Raw genomic sequence first — 15,481 nt, 5'->3', positions numbered from 1 at the left:
ACCTCCCGCCTCATCCCACACACCCATAGCACCAGCAGCCACCGCTTACTCACCCTTCCAGGAATGAGAGTGGGCAGGACGCACCCTAGTCTCTCTCCGCGTGTGCTACAGGCGGAGGAGGGCCGGTGTCGATTTGCACGGCGGGACCTGTAGTTTTCTTAGGCGGGTCTCGGCGGGGGGAGCCTGCAGCAGCGGAACTACAAGCCCCAGGGCAGCATGCGGGCGGGGGGAGCTTCCTAGACGTTTGGGTTCTAATCACACGTGGGGGTGGCGAGCCCTGCAAACAGAAGGGCGAGAGCCGAGAGGTGGTTCCTGGCAATGAAGCCATGGTGACTAGTTCAGCTGTTCTCCCGTGCAGCGAGGTCTAGGGGCAGCCAAGCGGAAAACCTCCTCTGATCACAAGGCATCTAGGAGAAAATCCTAGCCACGCTGGGGGCAGAGATGATCCTGAGCGCTCCAGCTAAGAATTGACAGTAAATCCCTTACCCCATACACACTCTCATCACAGGGCAAACACTTCCCCATGCACATTGACCTGCAGCGTGCAAGCAAGCTTAGCCTGCAGCCAAGCGTTCTCCCGTGGTACTAAAGTTCAGTCCGCTTAGAGCCATGGGGAATGGGATGAACAAGGTAATGCTGCTGCTTATTGTTATTCGTTGTGTGCATGTGCGTCGGGGTGTGCAGGGCTCCTCAGGATCGAAAAGCTGCTGTAAAGATAAATCCACAGCCTGCCCCCCCCCCCTCCCTGCTTTGTTTTGCAGTAAACATCCTTATACAATGAGGGGTAAACGAGCCGTTGTTGCAGGAGCTTATGGACAGCTGAGATCAAATGAGGTTTTTCTGCCTAACTTTAATTTTGGCTTTTGGGGAAGGGTAGGAGATGATGGCTGAAATTCCCCCTGGGGGCGCGTTTCCTGGTTAGCAATCTGCAGCTGCCATGCATGCAGGATGATTTGGTTTCAGCTGGTACTAAGTAGGTCTTTCTTTCTTCCTCACCCTGCAAAATACATTTGCTGTAGACTAGTTTAGCAGAGTGGGAGAGGTAGATAATTCTACTCCCGATCCCTGAGCCCTCACGCGCCTTTATAAACCTGCTGCCCACATGGCTAGTATTCAGGGCGTATATGTGTATTTCTCGGTTGTCGTTTCCTTGTTGTTTGTGTGTTTCTCGGTTTTGCACGAGAAGACGGAAATGTCTCAGGCAGCCAGAGTCCTTACAGCTACCTAGATGTTCAAGGAGTATTCTGGGCAGCCCCTTTAAAACCATCCAGCACGCAGAGGAGGGGTAGGAAGATCAAGATGCCAGACTTGTTAGAAGCTACTGGAGGAAAATATATGGCGTTCTTTATGTTTCGAAATCTCCTAGGCATCTAACAGTTCCACAGTTACCTTCCCCCCACCCCCGAGTCAGTCTCAGGGCATATTGTGTTATTCCCTATGCCTTGAAGAAGCCAAGTCAAAAACCTTTATCGTGATTGTTGTGGTTCTTGGCTCTTTTGCTGTATTATTTGTTTTCTTAAGTGGTTTTTTGAGTGTCACCTATAAGAAATATTTGAATTTCTATAACTATCAGGATTTTCCTAGCTGATACTATTCAGCATAGAGGAATCTGGATGTCTTTCTTTTCTCTTCCAGCATCAGCTCTTTTTGTGTTCAAACACTTGTTTAATGCAAGTTAATTAGATTTTCAAACTAACATAGGGAGGCTGATTGTTTACTGATTACTATATATTTTGCCTCACATTTACTGTTGGGAGTGTCAATGATCCCACTTTTGATGTACTAGCACTGTCTAGTTTAGCAAAATGGGAGAGGTAGATAATTCTACTAGCACTGTCTAGCACTTGAGAGCCATGTGATTAATAGACTGAACATGAGGCTGGGAGCTAGGATTTCCTGGCTCTGAACTGACTTGCTGTGAGGCCTTGGGCAAATCACTGAGGACCTGATCCTGGGCCCATTGCTGTTAACGGATGCAGGATCAGATCTTTAACCCCTCCACATTTGTTTTCCTGTCTGCAAAATGGGAATAAATAACACATACCTGCCTTATCTGTGACTTTGGGGAAGTGTGGTCAATTGAAAATCAATTATGGATCTCCCTCTGCTTTATTTGGGTTACTTAGGACATAACCTTCTAATTACTTTGCTTTTATAGATGGTGGATGGTCAGCACTTTTTGAAAAGCAGGTCCATTTTAATGTATCTCAAATTGGGTACCCAAAAATTGAGGTGCCCAAAATCCAGAGTCATTTTTGAAGATTTTGGGTGCTGGTTTTATTCTTAGAATCATTAGAATGTGGCACCAAGCATATTGCCTTTTCTGTCCGTCTTGTGAGCCAGCAGTAGCACAAGGGATTAAGAGAGGCTTGGAATCATCAAAGCTGATTGTTGGATGCATGTGGCCCCCTGAGTCACCAATGCCTCTCAGTACCAGTGACATTAGTTAGTAATTTGAGTCCTTCTTGCAGTGTAGCCATATATGATGGAGACTGCAGAGGGACATGATTTGAGCAGCTCATCAGATGGTGGATTACTTTAATTAGGATAATCTCTTTGTACTGAAGCCAAGAGAGGATTAATTGTTGCCCCTAATGGCTCAGGAATTGGAAAAACTCCAGAGACTGCTACAGCTGCTGTTGGTTCTTGAGCCCTTGTCACTGTTCTGTGTTCTAGTCATGAGTGCAGTGGGGTTCCTATGTGTTTTGTTTAATTAGAAATGTGGTATACATGTATTTCATAGTAGTAAGTGCACCTGATTTTATATGGGTTTTGGGGCTTATAGAAAGGCTTGCAGAGGACTGGGGCACTTTTTGTCTGTTACACCTTGTGCTACCCATTTTAGCAAAAAATAGCTGTGCTTGTTGTTCTCAAGTCTGGCGCCTAGTCATGCACCGGATTCTTCCAAAGTAAATTGGAAGCATTTGTTCATAGTATTATTCCCATGCAACACAACTATGGGAAAATGGCTGGCTAGCAAGCCCTCTCTGACTGCAAATTCACCACTTAACTGCAATTAATTTTCAGTGTCTTCTGTCTTTAAGCTCTTCAGTTGAGGGCTAAAATCTTGCAGATTTTTTTCTTTACTTAGCCTATCTTCTGTCACAGTAGTTTCTAGAGGTCTTTCCTACTCCAGTCAGAAATGGTTCCAGTGATGGGCTTTCTACCACTTCTGTGGAAGGCTATTCTGCAGTCCAACTGATCTGATTGCTAGAGTTTTTCTTAACAGTCTGCATTTTCCTTTTCTTAATCTAGCTCCTCATGCTTTATCTCTGACACTGGTTTTAGTTCAAGGTTCATGTTGATTTCTGTGTTTCAAAATCATGCAGGACCTTAGAACCCCCCTCTTCTTCATTTTGAAGTTTGGCAGCTGAGATCAGGTGGGAGATAAGGCTCACACAGGTATCTTAGATTTGTCTGTGAGCAAGGTATTCTTAATGAAAGGCATTCTCAGTGAAGAGCCTTTCACTGGGATTCACTCCATTCTTGTCTGATACCCTAAAGATCAATTAACTGTATGTTGCAACATCTTTTTATTCACTCAGGCTTTCTTGAAGGGATAATGTAAGTCTCAGGATTTCATGGGGAGAAGGTTTTTTTAGTGGCATTGTTAAAATGGCAACTGGATTTATTAGTGTAAGTCTGGATCTGTAAAAGCAGCAAAGAATCCTGTGGCACTTTATAGACTAACAGACGTTTTGAAGCATGAGCTTTCGTGGGTGAATACCCACTTCGTTGGATGCACGTAGTGGAAATTTCCAGGGACAGGTGTATATATATGCAAGCTAGAGATAACAAGGTTAGTTCAATCAGGGAGGATAAGGCCCTCTTCTAGCATTTGAGGTGTGAAAACCAAGGGAGGAGAAACTGGTTTTGTAGTTGGCAAGCCATTCACGGTCTTTGTTTAATCCTGAGCTGATGGTGTCAAATTTGCAGATGAACTGAAGCTCAGCAGTTTCTCTTTGAAGTCTGGTCCTAAAGTTTTTTTGCTGCAGGATGGCCACCTTAAGATCTGCTATAGTGTGGCCAGGGAGGTTGAAGTGTTCTCCTACAGGTTTTTGTATATTGCCATTCCTAATTTCTGATTTGTGTCCATTTATCCTTTTCCGTAGCAACTGTCCAGTTTGGTCAAAGTACATAGCAGAGGGGCATTGCTGGCATATGATGGCGTATATTACATTAGTGGACGTGCAGGTCTCATTAATAACCAAACTTCCATACAAATGGACTTCACTAAAATAAGACAGGAGATCTACATTACTCACTTCATCTCTCTACAAAGGAAAAAGGACTGTAAGCTGTGTAAACTCCTACCTGCCACATGGGGCCACAACCATGGTACCCCTAACCCAGCCAGCAATATCGTCAATCTATCCAACCACACACTCAGGACAGAGTTTTCTTCTGGGCTATCTCGGGGACTCTGTCTCTGCCCTGCCACCCCCACCAACATGATACAGTTCTGCGGCAATCTGGAAGCCTACTTTCGCCATCTCTGATTCAAAGAATACTTTCAGGACAACACTGAACAGCGCACTGATACACAGTTACCCTCCCACCAACAGCACAAGAAGAAAAATCCACATGGACTCCTCCTGAGGGTCGAAATGACAGTCTGGACCTATACACTGAATGCTTCTGCCGACGTGCACAGGCAGAAATTGTGGAAAAACATCGCTTGCCACATAACCTAAGTCATACAGAACGCAATGCCATCCATAGCCTCAGAAATCACCCTGACATTATAATCAAAGAGGCTGATAAAGGAGGTGCTGTTGTCATCATGAACAGGCCTGACTACCAAAAGGAGGCTGCCAGACAACTCTCCAATACCAAATTCTACAGGCCACTTCCCACAGATCCCACTGAAGAATACACTAAGAAACTGCACCATCTACTCTGGACACTCCCTACACTAACACCGGAACAAATCAACCTACCCTTAGAGCCCTGACCAGGGTTATTCTATCTACTACCCAAGATCCACAAACCCGGAAATCCTGGACGCCCCATCATCTCGGGCATTGGCACTGTCACTGAAGGACTGTCTAGATATATGGACTCTCTACTCAGACCCTATGCCACCAGCACTCCCAGCTATCTCCGTGACACCTCTGATTTCCTGAGGAAACTACAATGCATTGGTGACCTTCCAGAAAACACCATCCTAGCCACCATGGATGTAGAGGCTCTCTACACAAACATACCACACACAGATGGAATACATGCTGTCAGGAACAGTATCCCTTATGATGCCACAGCACAGCTGGTTGCTGAGCTCTGTGCCTTTATCCTCACACACAACTATTTCAAATTTGATGACAATATATATCTCCAGATCAGTGGCACCACTATGGGCACCCTCATGGCCCCACAATATGCCAATATTTTTATGGCCGACCTGGAACAACGCTTTCTCAGCTCTCATCCACTCACGCCCCTTCTCTACCTATGCTACATTGATGACATCTTCATCATCTGGACCCATGGGAAGGAGACTCTGGAAAAATTCCACCACAATTTCAACAGCTTCCACCCCACCATCAACCTCAGCCTGGGCCAATCTACATGGGAGGTCCACTTCCTAGACATCACAGTGCAAATAAATGATGGTCACATTAACACCATCTTATATCGAAAACCTACCGACCTGTATGCCTACCTTCAGGCCTCCAGCTTCCATCCCAGGCACACCACACGATCCATTGTCTACAGCTAAGCACTGAGGTACAACCGCATCTGCTCTAATCCCTCATAGAGACCAACACCTACAAAATCTCCACCAAGCATTCTCAAAACTACAATACCCGCACAAGGAAATAAGGAAACAGATCAACAGAGCCAGATGTGCACCCGGAAGCCTCCTACTGCAAGACAAACCCAGGAAAGAAACCAACAGGACTCCACTGGCCATCACATACAGTCCCCAGCCAAAACCCCTCCAATGCATCATCAGGGATCTACAACCCATCCTGGACAATGATCCCACACTTTCACAGGCCTTGGGTGTCAGGCCAGTCCTCACCCACAGACAACCTGCCAACCTGAAGCATATTCTCACCAGTAACTGCGCACCGCACCATAGTAACTCTAGCTCAGGAGCCAATACATGCAATAAACCTTGATGCCAACTCTGCCCACATATCTACACCAGCAACACCATCACAGGACCTAACCAGATCAGCCACACCATCACCAGTTCATTCACCTGCATGTCCATCATTGTAATATATGCCAGCAATGCCCCTCTGCTATGTACATTGGCCAAACTGGACAGTCTCTACGGAAAAGGATAAATGGACACAAATCAGATATTAGGAATGGCAATATACAAAAATCTGTAGGAAGAACACTTCAACTTCCCTGGCCACACTATAGCGGATCTTAAGGTGGCCATCCTGCAGCAGAAAAACTTCAGGACCAGACTTCAAGGAGAAACTGCTGAGCTTCAGTTCATCTGCAAATTTGACACCATCAGCTCAGGATTAAACAAAGACCGTGAATGGCTTGCCAACTACAAAACCAGCTTCTCCTCCCTTGGTTTTCACACCTCAGCTGCTAGAAGAGGGCCTCATCCTCCTTGATTGAACTAACCTCGTTATCTCTAGCTTGATTCTTGCTTGCATATATATACCTGCCCCTGGAAATTTCCACTACGTGCATCTGACGAAGTGGGTATTCACCCATGAAAGCTCATGCTCCAAAACGTCTGTTAGTCTATAAGGTGCCACAGGATTCTTTGCTGCTTTTATTAATGTAGATGTATTTAAATGTTATAATTCATGTGCTTAATGATCTTGTAATAAGTGCCCTATATAAATTGCATTTAATAAAGAGGATAAGTTATAAGAAATGTAAATCAATCTAGATAGTTACAGCTGATGTAAATAGTTCCATGGAAATCAATAGACATATGTCAATTTACATCAGGTGAGGATCTGGTCCATCGACCTGTGTGACTTTCCTGTGAGGCTTAGTGAAATAGGCTAATACTCTTATTCTTGTCCTGCATCATATTATCCTCTCATAATCTCTGCACAAAACCCATTAAACTGCAGTGAATTTCCATGGATTGCTTTATAGATATTAGTCAAAACAACTTTATGCAGTAAGTTATGTTAATATAGTCTGAGAGTATGTGTCTATTTAGAAAATAATAGGGCATTCAGACATCCACTTAAAAGATTTATGTATTTGAAGAATTACTGGGAGGTTGATAAGTATCAGTAGCTCTCTCTTTAAGGGCTCTGCCATCACAATATTTATTCTTTTGACTTCCCCATTAATGCAATTAAGAACCGATGACTGACTTAGATGTTCTTGGTGATTGGTGGCAAAGTAGGGATCTTGTCCATGGTTGTATTTACTAAATAGCATTTGTTCCATGTTGTGTTTCAGCTCATATGAAGAGTTCTTCTTTTATTCACAAAGCAGTGGTTGAAAAGTTCATGATATAGCCACCCTTCTCTTCCTCCCCCCCCCCATTCCCACTCTTCTCTCACATACAAACACCTATCCATCACTCTTATGAGGTTCTAATCCTCCCTTCTCCATAGTCTGAAATTGCACTTGCTGAAGTTAGTATGAGATAACAGAGCTGAAAGTTCCCAACCATAGCATAGTGCTGAAACATTAGTAAGCACTATAGGAAGAGTCTCTTTTTTCCAGATAGCTTTCCCCCTTGGTAAGGTTTCATTCTTTTAGAATGACTCCTGAAGCAACCTCTTCCTTGCAAGTCATTTTAATTTCCTTTATTGGTTTCATAATGCACAAATACACACTTCTGGTTTTTTTTCACCTTCACTGAGGACATCATATTTAAAGAGCATCTTCCTTTTTATTTCTCTTCCAGTCTGTCCCTCTACCCAGTCTTGGCATTTTCTCTTTACCGCTAGGGTTAGAAACCATAATGACTAGAATATAAACTGTAATCCTCTTCTGTGAATATACTCTTGGTATATAAATGCTGCAGTACAGTCTAAAATATTATAACAAAGCACAGTGTTACTGTGATATTTGAGTATCAGAGGGGTAGCCGTGTTAGTCTGGATCTGTAAAAGCAGCAAAGAGTCCTGTGGCACCTTATAGGCTAACAGACGTATTGGAGCATGAGCTTTCGTGGGTGAATACCCACTTCGTCGGATGCATGTGATATTTTGTGATATTTGAGTTCACTGCTACACAGACAGAATATTGCATTTGTATTTGGAAATTTAAGCTTAGGTATGTCTACATCTACAATTTTGCAGCGCTGGTTGTTACAGCTGTATTAGTACAGCTGTATAGGGCCAGTGCTGCAGAGTGGCCACACTTACAGCAACCAGCGCTGCAAGTGGTGTTAGATGTGGCCACGCTGCAGCGCTGTTGCACACCGCAGGGAAGGAGACCTGCTTGGAGGGGGGGGTCGGGGAACGCCAGAGCACACCGCGGGGAAGGAGACCTGCTTGGAGGGGGGGTCGGGGAACGCCAGAGCACACCGCGGGGAAGGAGACCTGCTTGGAGGGGGGTCGGGGAACGCCAGAGCACACCGCGGGGAAGGAGATCTGCTTGGAGGGCAGTGGAGTTTGCTTAATTACCAGAGAGGCTTCCTCAGGTATGCTGGGATACCTGCTTATTCCACGGAGGTCAGCAAAAACGCTGGTGAGTGTCTACACCTGATGACCAGCGCTGGTGATCCAGCGCTGGATCCTCTACACCCGAGACACGACCGGGTGTACAGCCAGCGCTGCAAACAGGGAGTTGCAGCTCTGGTAATGCCCTGCAGGTGTGTACACATCCTAAGTTGCAGCGCTGTAACCCCCTCACCAGCGCTGCAACTTTGTAGTGTAGACAAGGCCTTAGACTAAGGTAGTTGTCTGGGTTGGGTTGTTGAATTTTGTGCCATTGTGGTCTGTTTGGGAGCATACTATGCCAGCAGTTGCTGGCCCTTCACTCATGCCACAGGCACAATACTCCTGAGAGAAGCTGCTAATGTGCTGTCTCCCCGCCCTCACTCTCAAACAGAGGCAATGGCCCACATCTCTTTAACTAGGAGAGACTCAAGCTGAGTCAGACAGTTTTTTTTTTTTTTTAAAGAGTACCATGAGTGTGGTTTGGGTTTTGAGAGAGAGTAAAAAGTTTCAGGGCTGGGTCCCCAAAGTGGTCCATACTAAGGAGACGTGCACGCTCGAACAGGGCTTTGGAGCGGAGCCAGGAGCTGCAGTGTGGAGCAGCTCTGGAGCAGTGGATCTGCAGGTTTTTACCTGGAGCTGGCGTGGAGTTGGAGCACAGCTCCAAAGCCCTGCTCTTGAGGTAATGACTTTCTAGATGGGTCAGACTCTGCCCTCTTCGTAAAGGATGTTAATTAGTAAAACTCAAAAGGAGATAAATCGTGAACGTATTAGCTGAGTTAAATTTGCAGGTCTCTGTTTGCATAGGTTTTTGTCAGACATTGTCAGCTTTGGTTCGTGTGATTTTGCAACCCTTGACTTTCGCTTTAAGTTTCACATTCATTCAGACCCCAGTATGGCAAAGCAAAAATAAAAACATAATGGATGAGTGTTGTTCAGCTCTGTATGTGGTTAAGGGAATTGCAAAGGCTCTTTGGGTCCAGGCAACATGGCCTACTAGAGCTATTGACAGGATTGAATGCTAGGGTTATATATGATATTATGTGAAGTGGAGAGAAAATGTTAGTTAAAGATGTAGGGGAAGGAGGTTCATGCAAAATAATGTTGACCTGAAAGTGTGGCTCTTTTGGTTCCTGGCCTGATTGACAATGGCCCAGTAAGCATTAAGGATTGTTTTTGGTCGTGGAACCAGTATGCTAAAGCACGCTGGAAACTAAATTACAGTCCCATATGCTGTGCTGCTACACTCCGTGACACACATCATGTCACTTTTCAACAATATGGTTGTTGTGAAGAAAGGGCTCAAATGCCAATCCCTGGCGAAAGTGCTTCATACCTTTTAGAACTTCCGGATTGCTGGACTGAGCAAAATGGGTGGAGTTTTTCCTTTAAATAACAGTGCTAGAAAGACTGTTGATGCAGTTGTGATGACATTAGGGCGTTGCTAAGGCATTAGGAAGTCGGTGTTGACATGTCATGGATAGTGGTATGCTTTGCATGCATGTTAAGGAAAATGGACCATGTATTTTAGCTACCGTATTTTAGCTTCTTCAGAGGAATTAGATGTTGGTCATAGATGTCCAGATGTCTGTCATGCAGTGGGAGAGAACAAAGGTTTTACTTCTGAGTTGTGGTGTGTCCCTTTTTTTCATATAGGCTCTTTTGTGTTTTGGCTTCAGTTCAGAGGAGGTTTATGAGAGGGTGGGAATGGGTAACATCACAATGTTAACCACATGTACTCAGACTGCATAGAGCTGACCTTGAAACTCCCAAGTTAAAGAAAGTAATGTAACTAAGAACAGCAAGAGTTTATGGGCGCGCTGCTGAGAAGGCACATAGTTCAAAGGAGAGAGGTGTGGAAGTGCAGCTGAGTGACTTAAATATAAGAAATCACTGCAAACAGCACTTACGAATAGAGTGAGAATCACCCTACTGCAATGTAGAGTGACAGTGATCTGATTTGCCTTCCTCCGCTTCAAGAACTACAAGATCTGTTGGATTTTATTTTTCAGTCCCTTCTGACTTGTTCTGTGTCCTTAGGCAAGTCACTTAACCTTTTTTGTGTTTGTTTCCTCATTGATTCAATAAGGATAATACATTACAACAAGGGTTTTACAAGGCCTGTTTTTGAAATCCTTGCATAGAAGATGGTGTTATAACCATCAGATATTACCATCAACCCTAGTTATGTTGGAAACATTTCGAAGTTCAGCATGCCTGAAGCATTATAGAATGGGAAAGTTGCAAGGAGAAATATATAATGCTGACAGCACCTTTAGATTCTATTAGACAATAGTCTGCAACAGAAATATGTTCCATCCTGTATGCAAATCGAACATTGTTGAACTGTGCTACCACAAGACCTCTATAGCTGATACTATATTTCTTTCTCACAGATTCTGCCTGGCTTGTTCCTTGGCAACTTTAAAGGTAAGATTAGTTTAATGGTTACAATTTAGGATTACTTAAGTCTGAAAAAGTGTTGGATCATACGTAGCCCTACAGTATTTACTAAAATCTGTGCAAGTTCTTTATCTCCATTTTGCTTAATTTCTGAATCTACCCACTAGCACTAAAAAGAGAATGTTTTCTCTGTCATCTGTACACTTCACTGCACAACTGGTTAAAAATGCACACACTCTCCTGGGAGCATGCTTCACCTAGAATTCCCAAGTGTTGGCCTCTGTTGTAAATTGGTTCTGCCCTTTGCAGACTGGCCTGTGAGCCAGGCCATTTTTGTAAACCCTCCTCATTATTAATGTCTTAATTTGCCTCCAATTCATAGCTCTCATTATTGTGGCTATAGATGAGAACCGTTAAGGAGTCCTATTATAAATGTTTGTGAAACTGACAGATACAGAGTTTGATGCCCGAGTATCAGGATGCAGTGTCCATATTGTAGACTCAGATCTGTTCTCCCTCTCCCTCTCTGTGTGTGATTTTTATTTTCCATTTGATTTTAACCTATCACTTTTAGAGCCTTATCTTTAAGAAAGCTAAGGTTGAGAAAAGTCCTGGACACCCAGCAGCTCCCACTGACTGTAATTACTTATTGTTAAGTATTTGGGACAGGGACCATCTGTTCATTACATATGTGCACAGCGCCTAGCACAGAGGAGCCGCGATCCCAGCTTGGGGTCTCTAGGTGCTATTGCAATACCACCAATAAATAACCAGCAACGTGATCTACCTAGAGCTATGCTTAGTTGTGAGCAGCAGGCGTGTTGCTGAGTGGCAACTGCACATGCCTCCATATATTTGGTCTGCTCACATGACTGGACAAGGTCTGTTCCTTTCATTTCATATTTAGTTGGTGCTGCACCAATATTTCTTCCTCCCACCCCCACCCCACTTGCTCCTGTGAAATATTTGGTAGCACGAACCTACAACAGGATAGTGGCATTGTTTTGTATCTGATCCTGCCATCCCTTGTTGACAGGGGGATGGGACTGCAGGGTCCACTTTAGCATCCTGATAGTTATTTTGCTCCCCTTTCTGTGTGGAGCATCTTTGGAATGAGCCCAGAGGTGCAGGATGAGTTCGAGGGGCACTCCTGCGCTAGGTGGCAAACATGAAGATGGTACTGGGCTGCATAGGATGGAGGGAAGTTGGTTGTGTCAACTGTGTGGGTGAGGGATGAAAGGGATGGAGATGAGAGTGAGGGCAATGATAAGTTTGTGATGGGATACAGGGACTGGAAACAAGGAAGATACAGAAATCAGAAGGGGCGGGTGAGGGGTTGGGAGGAGAAAATAAGGAGTGGGAGAGGGAGAAAACCCAGAGACAGTGCTTCTTCTGAGTTGAGGCAGTGCCTTCTGCTTGTGACAGAGCTAATGTTGGCCTCATTGCTGGATGAAACAAAGTGGGAGAGGACTTCAGAGGAATGGATGATATCTCGCATTTCATGTGAGATTGTTTCAGTTTTTCAAAATGCAGTATGTGGGGGAGGGGCCCCGGATTTGCCCATAGCGCACGGTGTGTGACTCTGAAACTGGCCCTATCGTCATGCCAGCCGTGGTGGCAAAACTTTTGATAATACTCCCAAGAGAGTGAAACTCAGACCCAGCATCTGTTTCTCAGTGTGGTACTGTTTTCACCCACTGAGGGACTGAGGCAAGGCAAGATGAAGGGGAGTAGGCCAAGGTTGCAGAGTGAGTCAGCACCTCAGCCCAGATTAGATCCTAGAACCCTTCTGGCTTGTCATGCTGTAACCATTCAGCTACGTGCCTTGCAAATGGTGTATAAATGGTATGTCACATAACTGTTAGCATGATAAAAACATGGTGTTAATGAAGGTGGGGTGAGTGTAGTACTGGGATCCAGTTAAAAATAAATGAAGCTGAAGTGCATCAGCTATTTCATATCTGGAGGGAGGGGGAAGGGCTGGTGTCAATATGAATGTCTGTACTTCAGCGATTATCACTGTTTTTGTTAATAAAAATAAAGGTGGGTTTTTTTAAATGGCCTTTGCTTATATAGTATTTAATCAATACTCTCCACCCCATTGTGAGGTCATGTCAGTAGGTAATTGATCTCTGAGTTAGTTACATTTCTGGAGCAGGAGAGAGACAATTGCTGTTAAGGAGGCAAGGTGGGAAAGTGATATCTTTTATTGGGCCAACTTTTGCTGGTGAAAGAGTCGACAAGTTTTCAAGCCACACAGTATTCTTTGGGTACTGTACCTTTGCCAGACCTATAGAAAAGCTCTATGTATGCTCAAAAGCTTGTCCCTTTCACTATCAGAAGTTAGTCCAATAAAAGATTTTACCTCATTTACTCTGTGCATGGATAGAAAAACACTTTAATGAATATAGTTAATAATCTTTGAATTTCTAAAAAAAATTTCTAAATAGTCTAATAATGCTAATAGCAACAGTGACAGATAGCTAACATTGCAAAGTAATACAGTGCTTCTGAAACAAGGCAAATATAAGCTTGCCACTATAAACATTCCTAGAGGAATTTGATTACTGATTTATTTTGCAAGTGTTCTGATTTACATCATATGCAGTTTATGAAAGACAGGACAAGATTTTGAATAGCGAGTAGTGATTTGGGTGCAGGATTTTAGACACCCATATTCAGAGAGTTGGTGCTCAGTGCTTTCTGACAATTGGATCCTTCTATGGTGCCTCATGCCTAGAAAGCTTGGGTTTTGCAAGTGATTTTTTTGAGTATAAAAATGTGTGATACAACAGACTCCCCTTGAACTGTGATTTTTATCACCTTTCACAGCTGAATAGTGCTGTGCTAGGTTAGTAATTGCATGGGAAACCTCTAAGGAAACTGAGATGCTATGGGAAGTGGTATGAATGATTCAAGCAGGTGGTTCCCTGCATACTCATCAAAACTGATGTAATACCCCAGCATTACGTTAGAGGGTGCTGTGCTTCTGGAAGTTCCATTGTTTGGAAGGGATAATGAATGTTCTGACCATGGAATCATTCCCCAGACTAGCACTCCTACTTGGTAGTTATGTAGAACCTGTCTTTCAGGGCTCCTGAATTGCTGTTCTGAAGTTAAGCCTCCAGTTGTCTATGTAAGGTAAATAGATGCAGACATGTTTAACTTATGGGTAAACTGAGTTACAGTTTATGAAATGGTTGCAGCAAGTCAGTGGTATGGATGGGAACAGAACTCAGGAGTCCTGACTTGCAGGCCACTGCTCTAATCTTTAGACAGACTGCTTTAGGCAGAGTGAGAGTGCTTTTATAGCATCTTGGGATCCTTGGGAATGGAAAGCTTTGTATAGTACTGATTCAGGAAATCACTGAAGTCCATAGGACTTTAAGCATGTACTTACAATACTTTTCTGAAGAGAGATGGATTTAGGAACTTAAGAGCTTTCTTGAACTGGGACCTTAACTAAAAATTAAAACTGAATTACATTCCTAAGGTACAAAGTATTTAGGAGAATGTGCATCCAGAGGGCTTGGCAATTCAAGCAGAACTGCTGCCTTTCTTACAAAATACTGAGGAAGAGTTCACCTTTAAAACCCAGGAGAAAATTAATCTCACAGATTGATTATCTTCTGGGTTTCCTTTTGTTCAGGAGCAAGGCCTTGCCCTGTCTAAACTCCATGGGACTGGTAGCTTGGTAAGAGAAGTAGTGGTGGAGAAGCTGAAGGTCAGAAGAAGCCCTCTTCAAATTAAATCCCTGTGCCCCCCTCTGATCTGAAAGCATTTTCATCTGTCAAGTGGAAATCAAAGTCCTGCCGTCCACTCACAAGCTGGTGTAATCTCCCTTGATGACTGACAGCTTTGCACTTCAACAGCTGGGGGTCTGAAAGCCCCAATAAGCCCTTATTCCCACACGAAGCTGGTGTCTGCTGTGCAGCAATGGACAGCTTTCTGTATTCCTATCAGAAGAAATTTCTTGTTTTTCTAATACTCTGGTGGGACAGTGCGAGGTTTTTGCCTCTTTTCCCATGCAGCAGTAGGGAAATATTTTTCATCTGCACGAGTTCCAGCTGGTCTTTCAGGTGCAATTGATTCCAAAAACCAGGGCTCAATAAACTGTAATAAGAGTTAAAGGCCACACACAGTTCTTCAAGCTTGAATACAAAGTAATACATGTCCTTTCTGCTTGCAAACATGTTTGGAAGATTTGAGTTTTTCCAATGGAATATTTGGGGGATTTTCGATTCTGAGGGGAAAGCCGCAGTGTGAGGCTTAATTCCCCCAAAGAGTCCAGTGGCACTTTGGATGAAGTGAAGAGCTTAGGTGAAGTTTCCACTCTTCCTGTTCCTCAGCCGAAGATGCAGTGCACAGCAAATGATTCTGTGATGCTGTGTTCACAGTGCCTTTATTCTTCTGAATAAGTTTCTTCGAGGTTTTTTCAGGAAAAGTTCCTTTTCTGGGAGCACATTTGG

General features: G+C 43.9%; 1 protein-coding gene across 3 annotated transcripts in view; it reads left to right on the top strand.

Moving 5' to 3' along the window:
- The first annotated feature begins 214 nt into the window (after positions 1–214).
- The window catches only part of DUSP22 (dual specificity phosphatase 22), a 78,979-nt gene continuing 63,712 nt past the window's right edge, over positions 215–15,481 (top strand). For 2 of the 3 annotated variants that reach the window (XM_030552306.1, XM_030552304.1), the window contains exons 1-2: positions 766–834; positions 11,006–11,039. In XM_030552306.1, the coding sequence (XP_030408166.1) occupies positions 778–834; positions 11,006–11,039 (91 nt within the window). In that variant the 5' untranslated portion in view covers positions 766–777. Of the gene's footprint in view, positions 631–765; positions 835–11,005; positions 11,040–15,481 lie in introns of those variants that run through there. The other variant, XM_030552305.1, reaches the window with a different exon arrangement.

This window comes from Gopherus evgoodei, chromosome 2 (assembly GCF_007399415.2).
Source record: "Gopherus evgoodei ecotype Sinaloan lineage chromosome 2, rGopEvg1_v1.p, whole genome shotgun sequence".
Taxonomy (NCBI): domain Eukaryota; kingdom Metazoa; phylum Chordata; order Testudines; family Testudinidae; genus Gopherus; species Gopherus evgoodei.
Note: the sequence above shows the minus strand (reverse complement) of the source record. Positions and strands in the feature narration are given on the sequence as shown.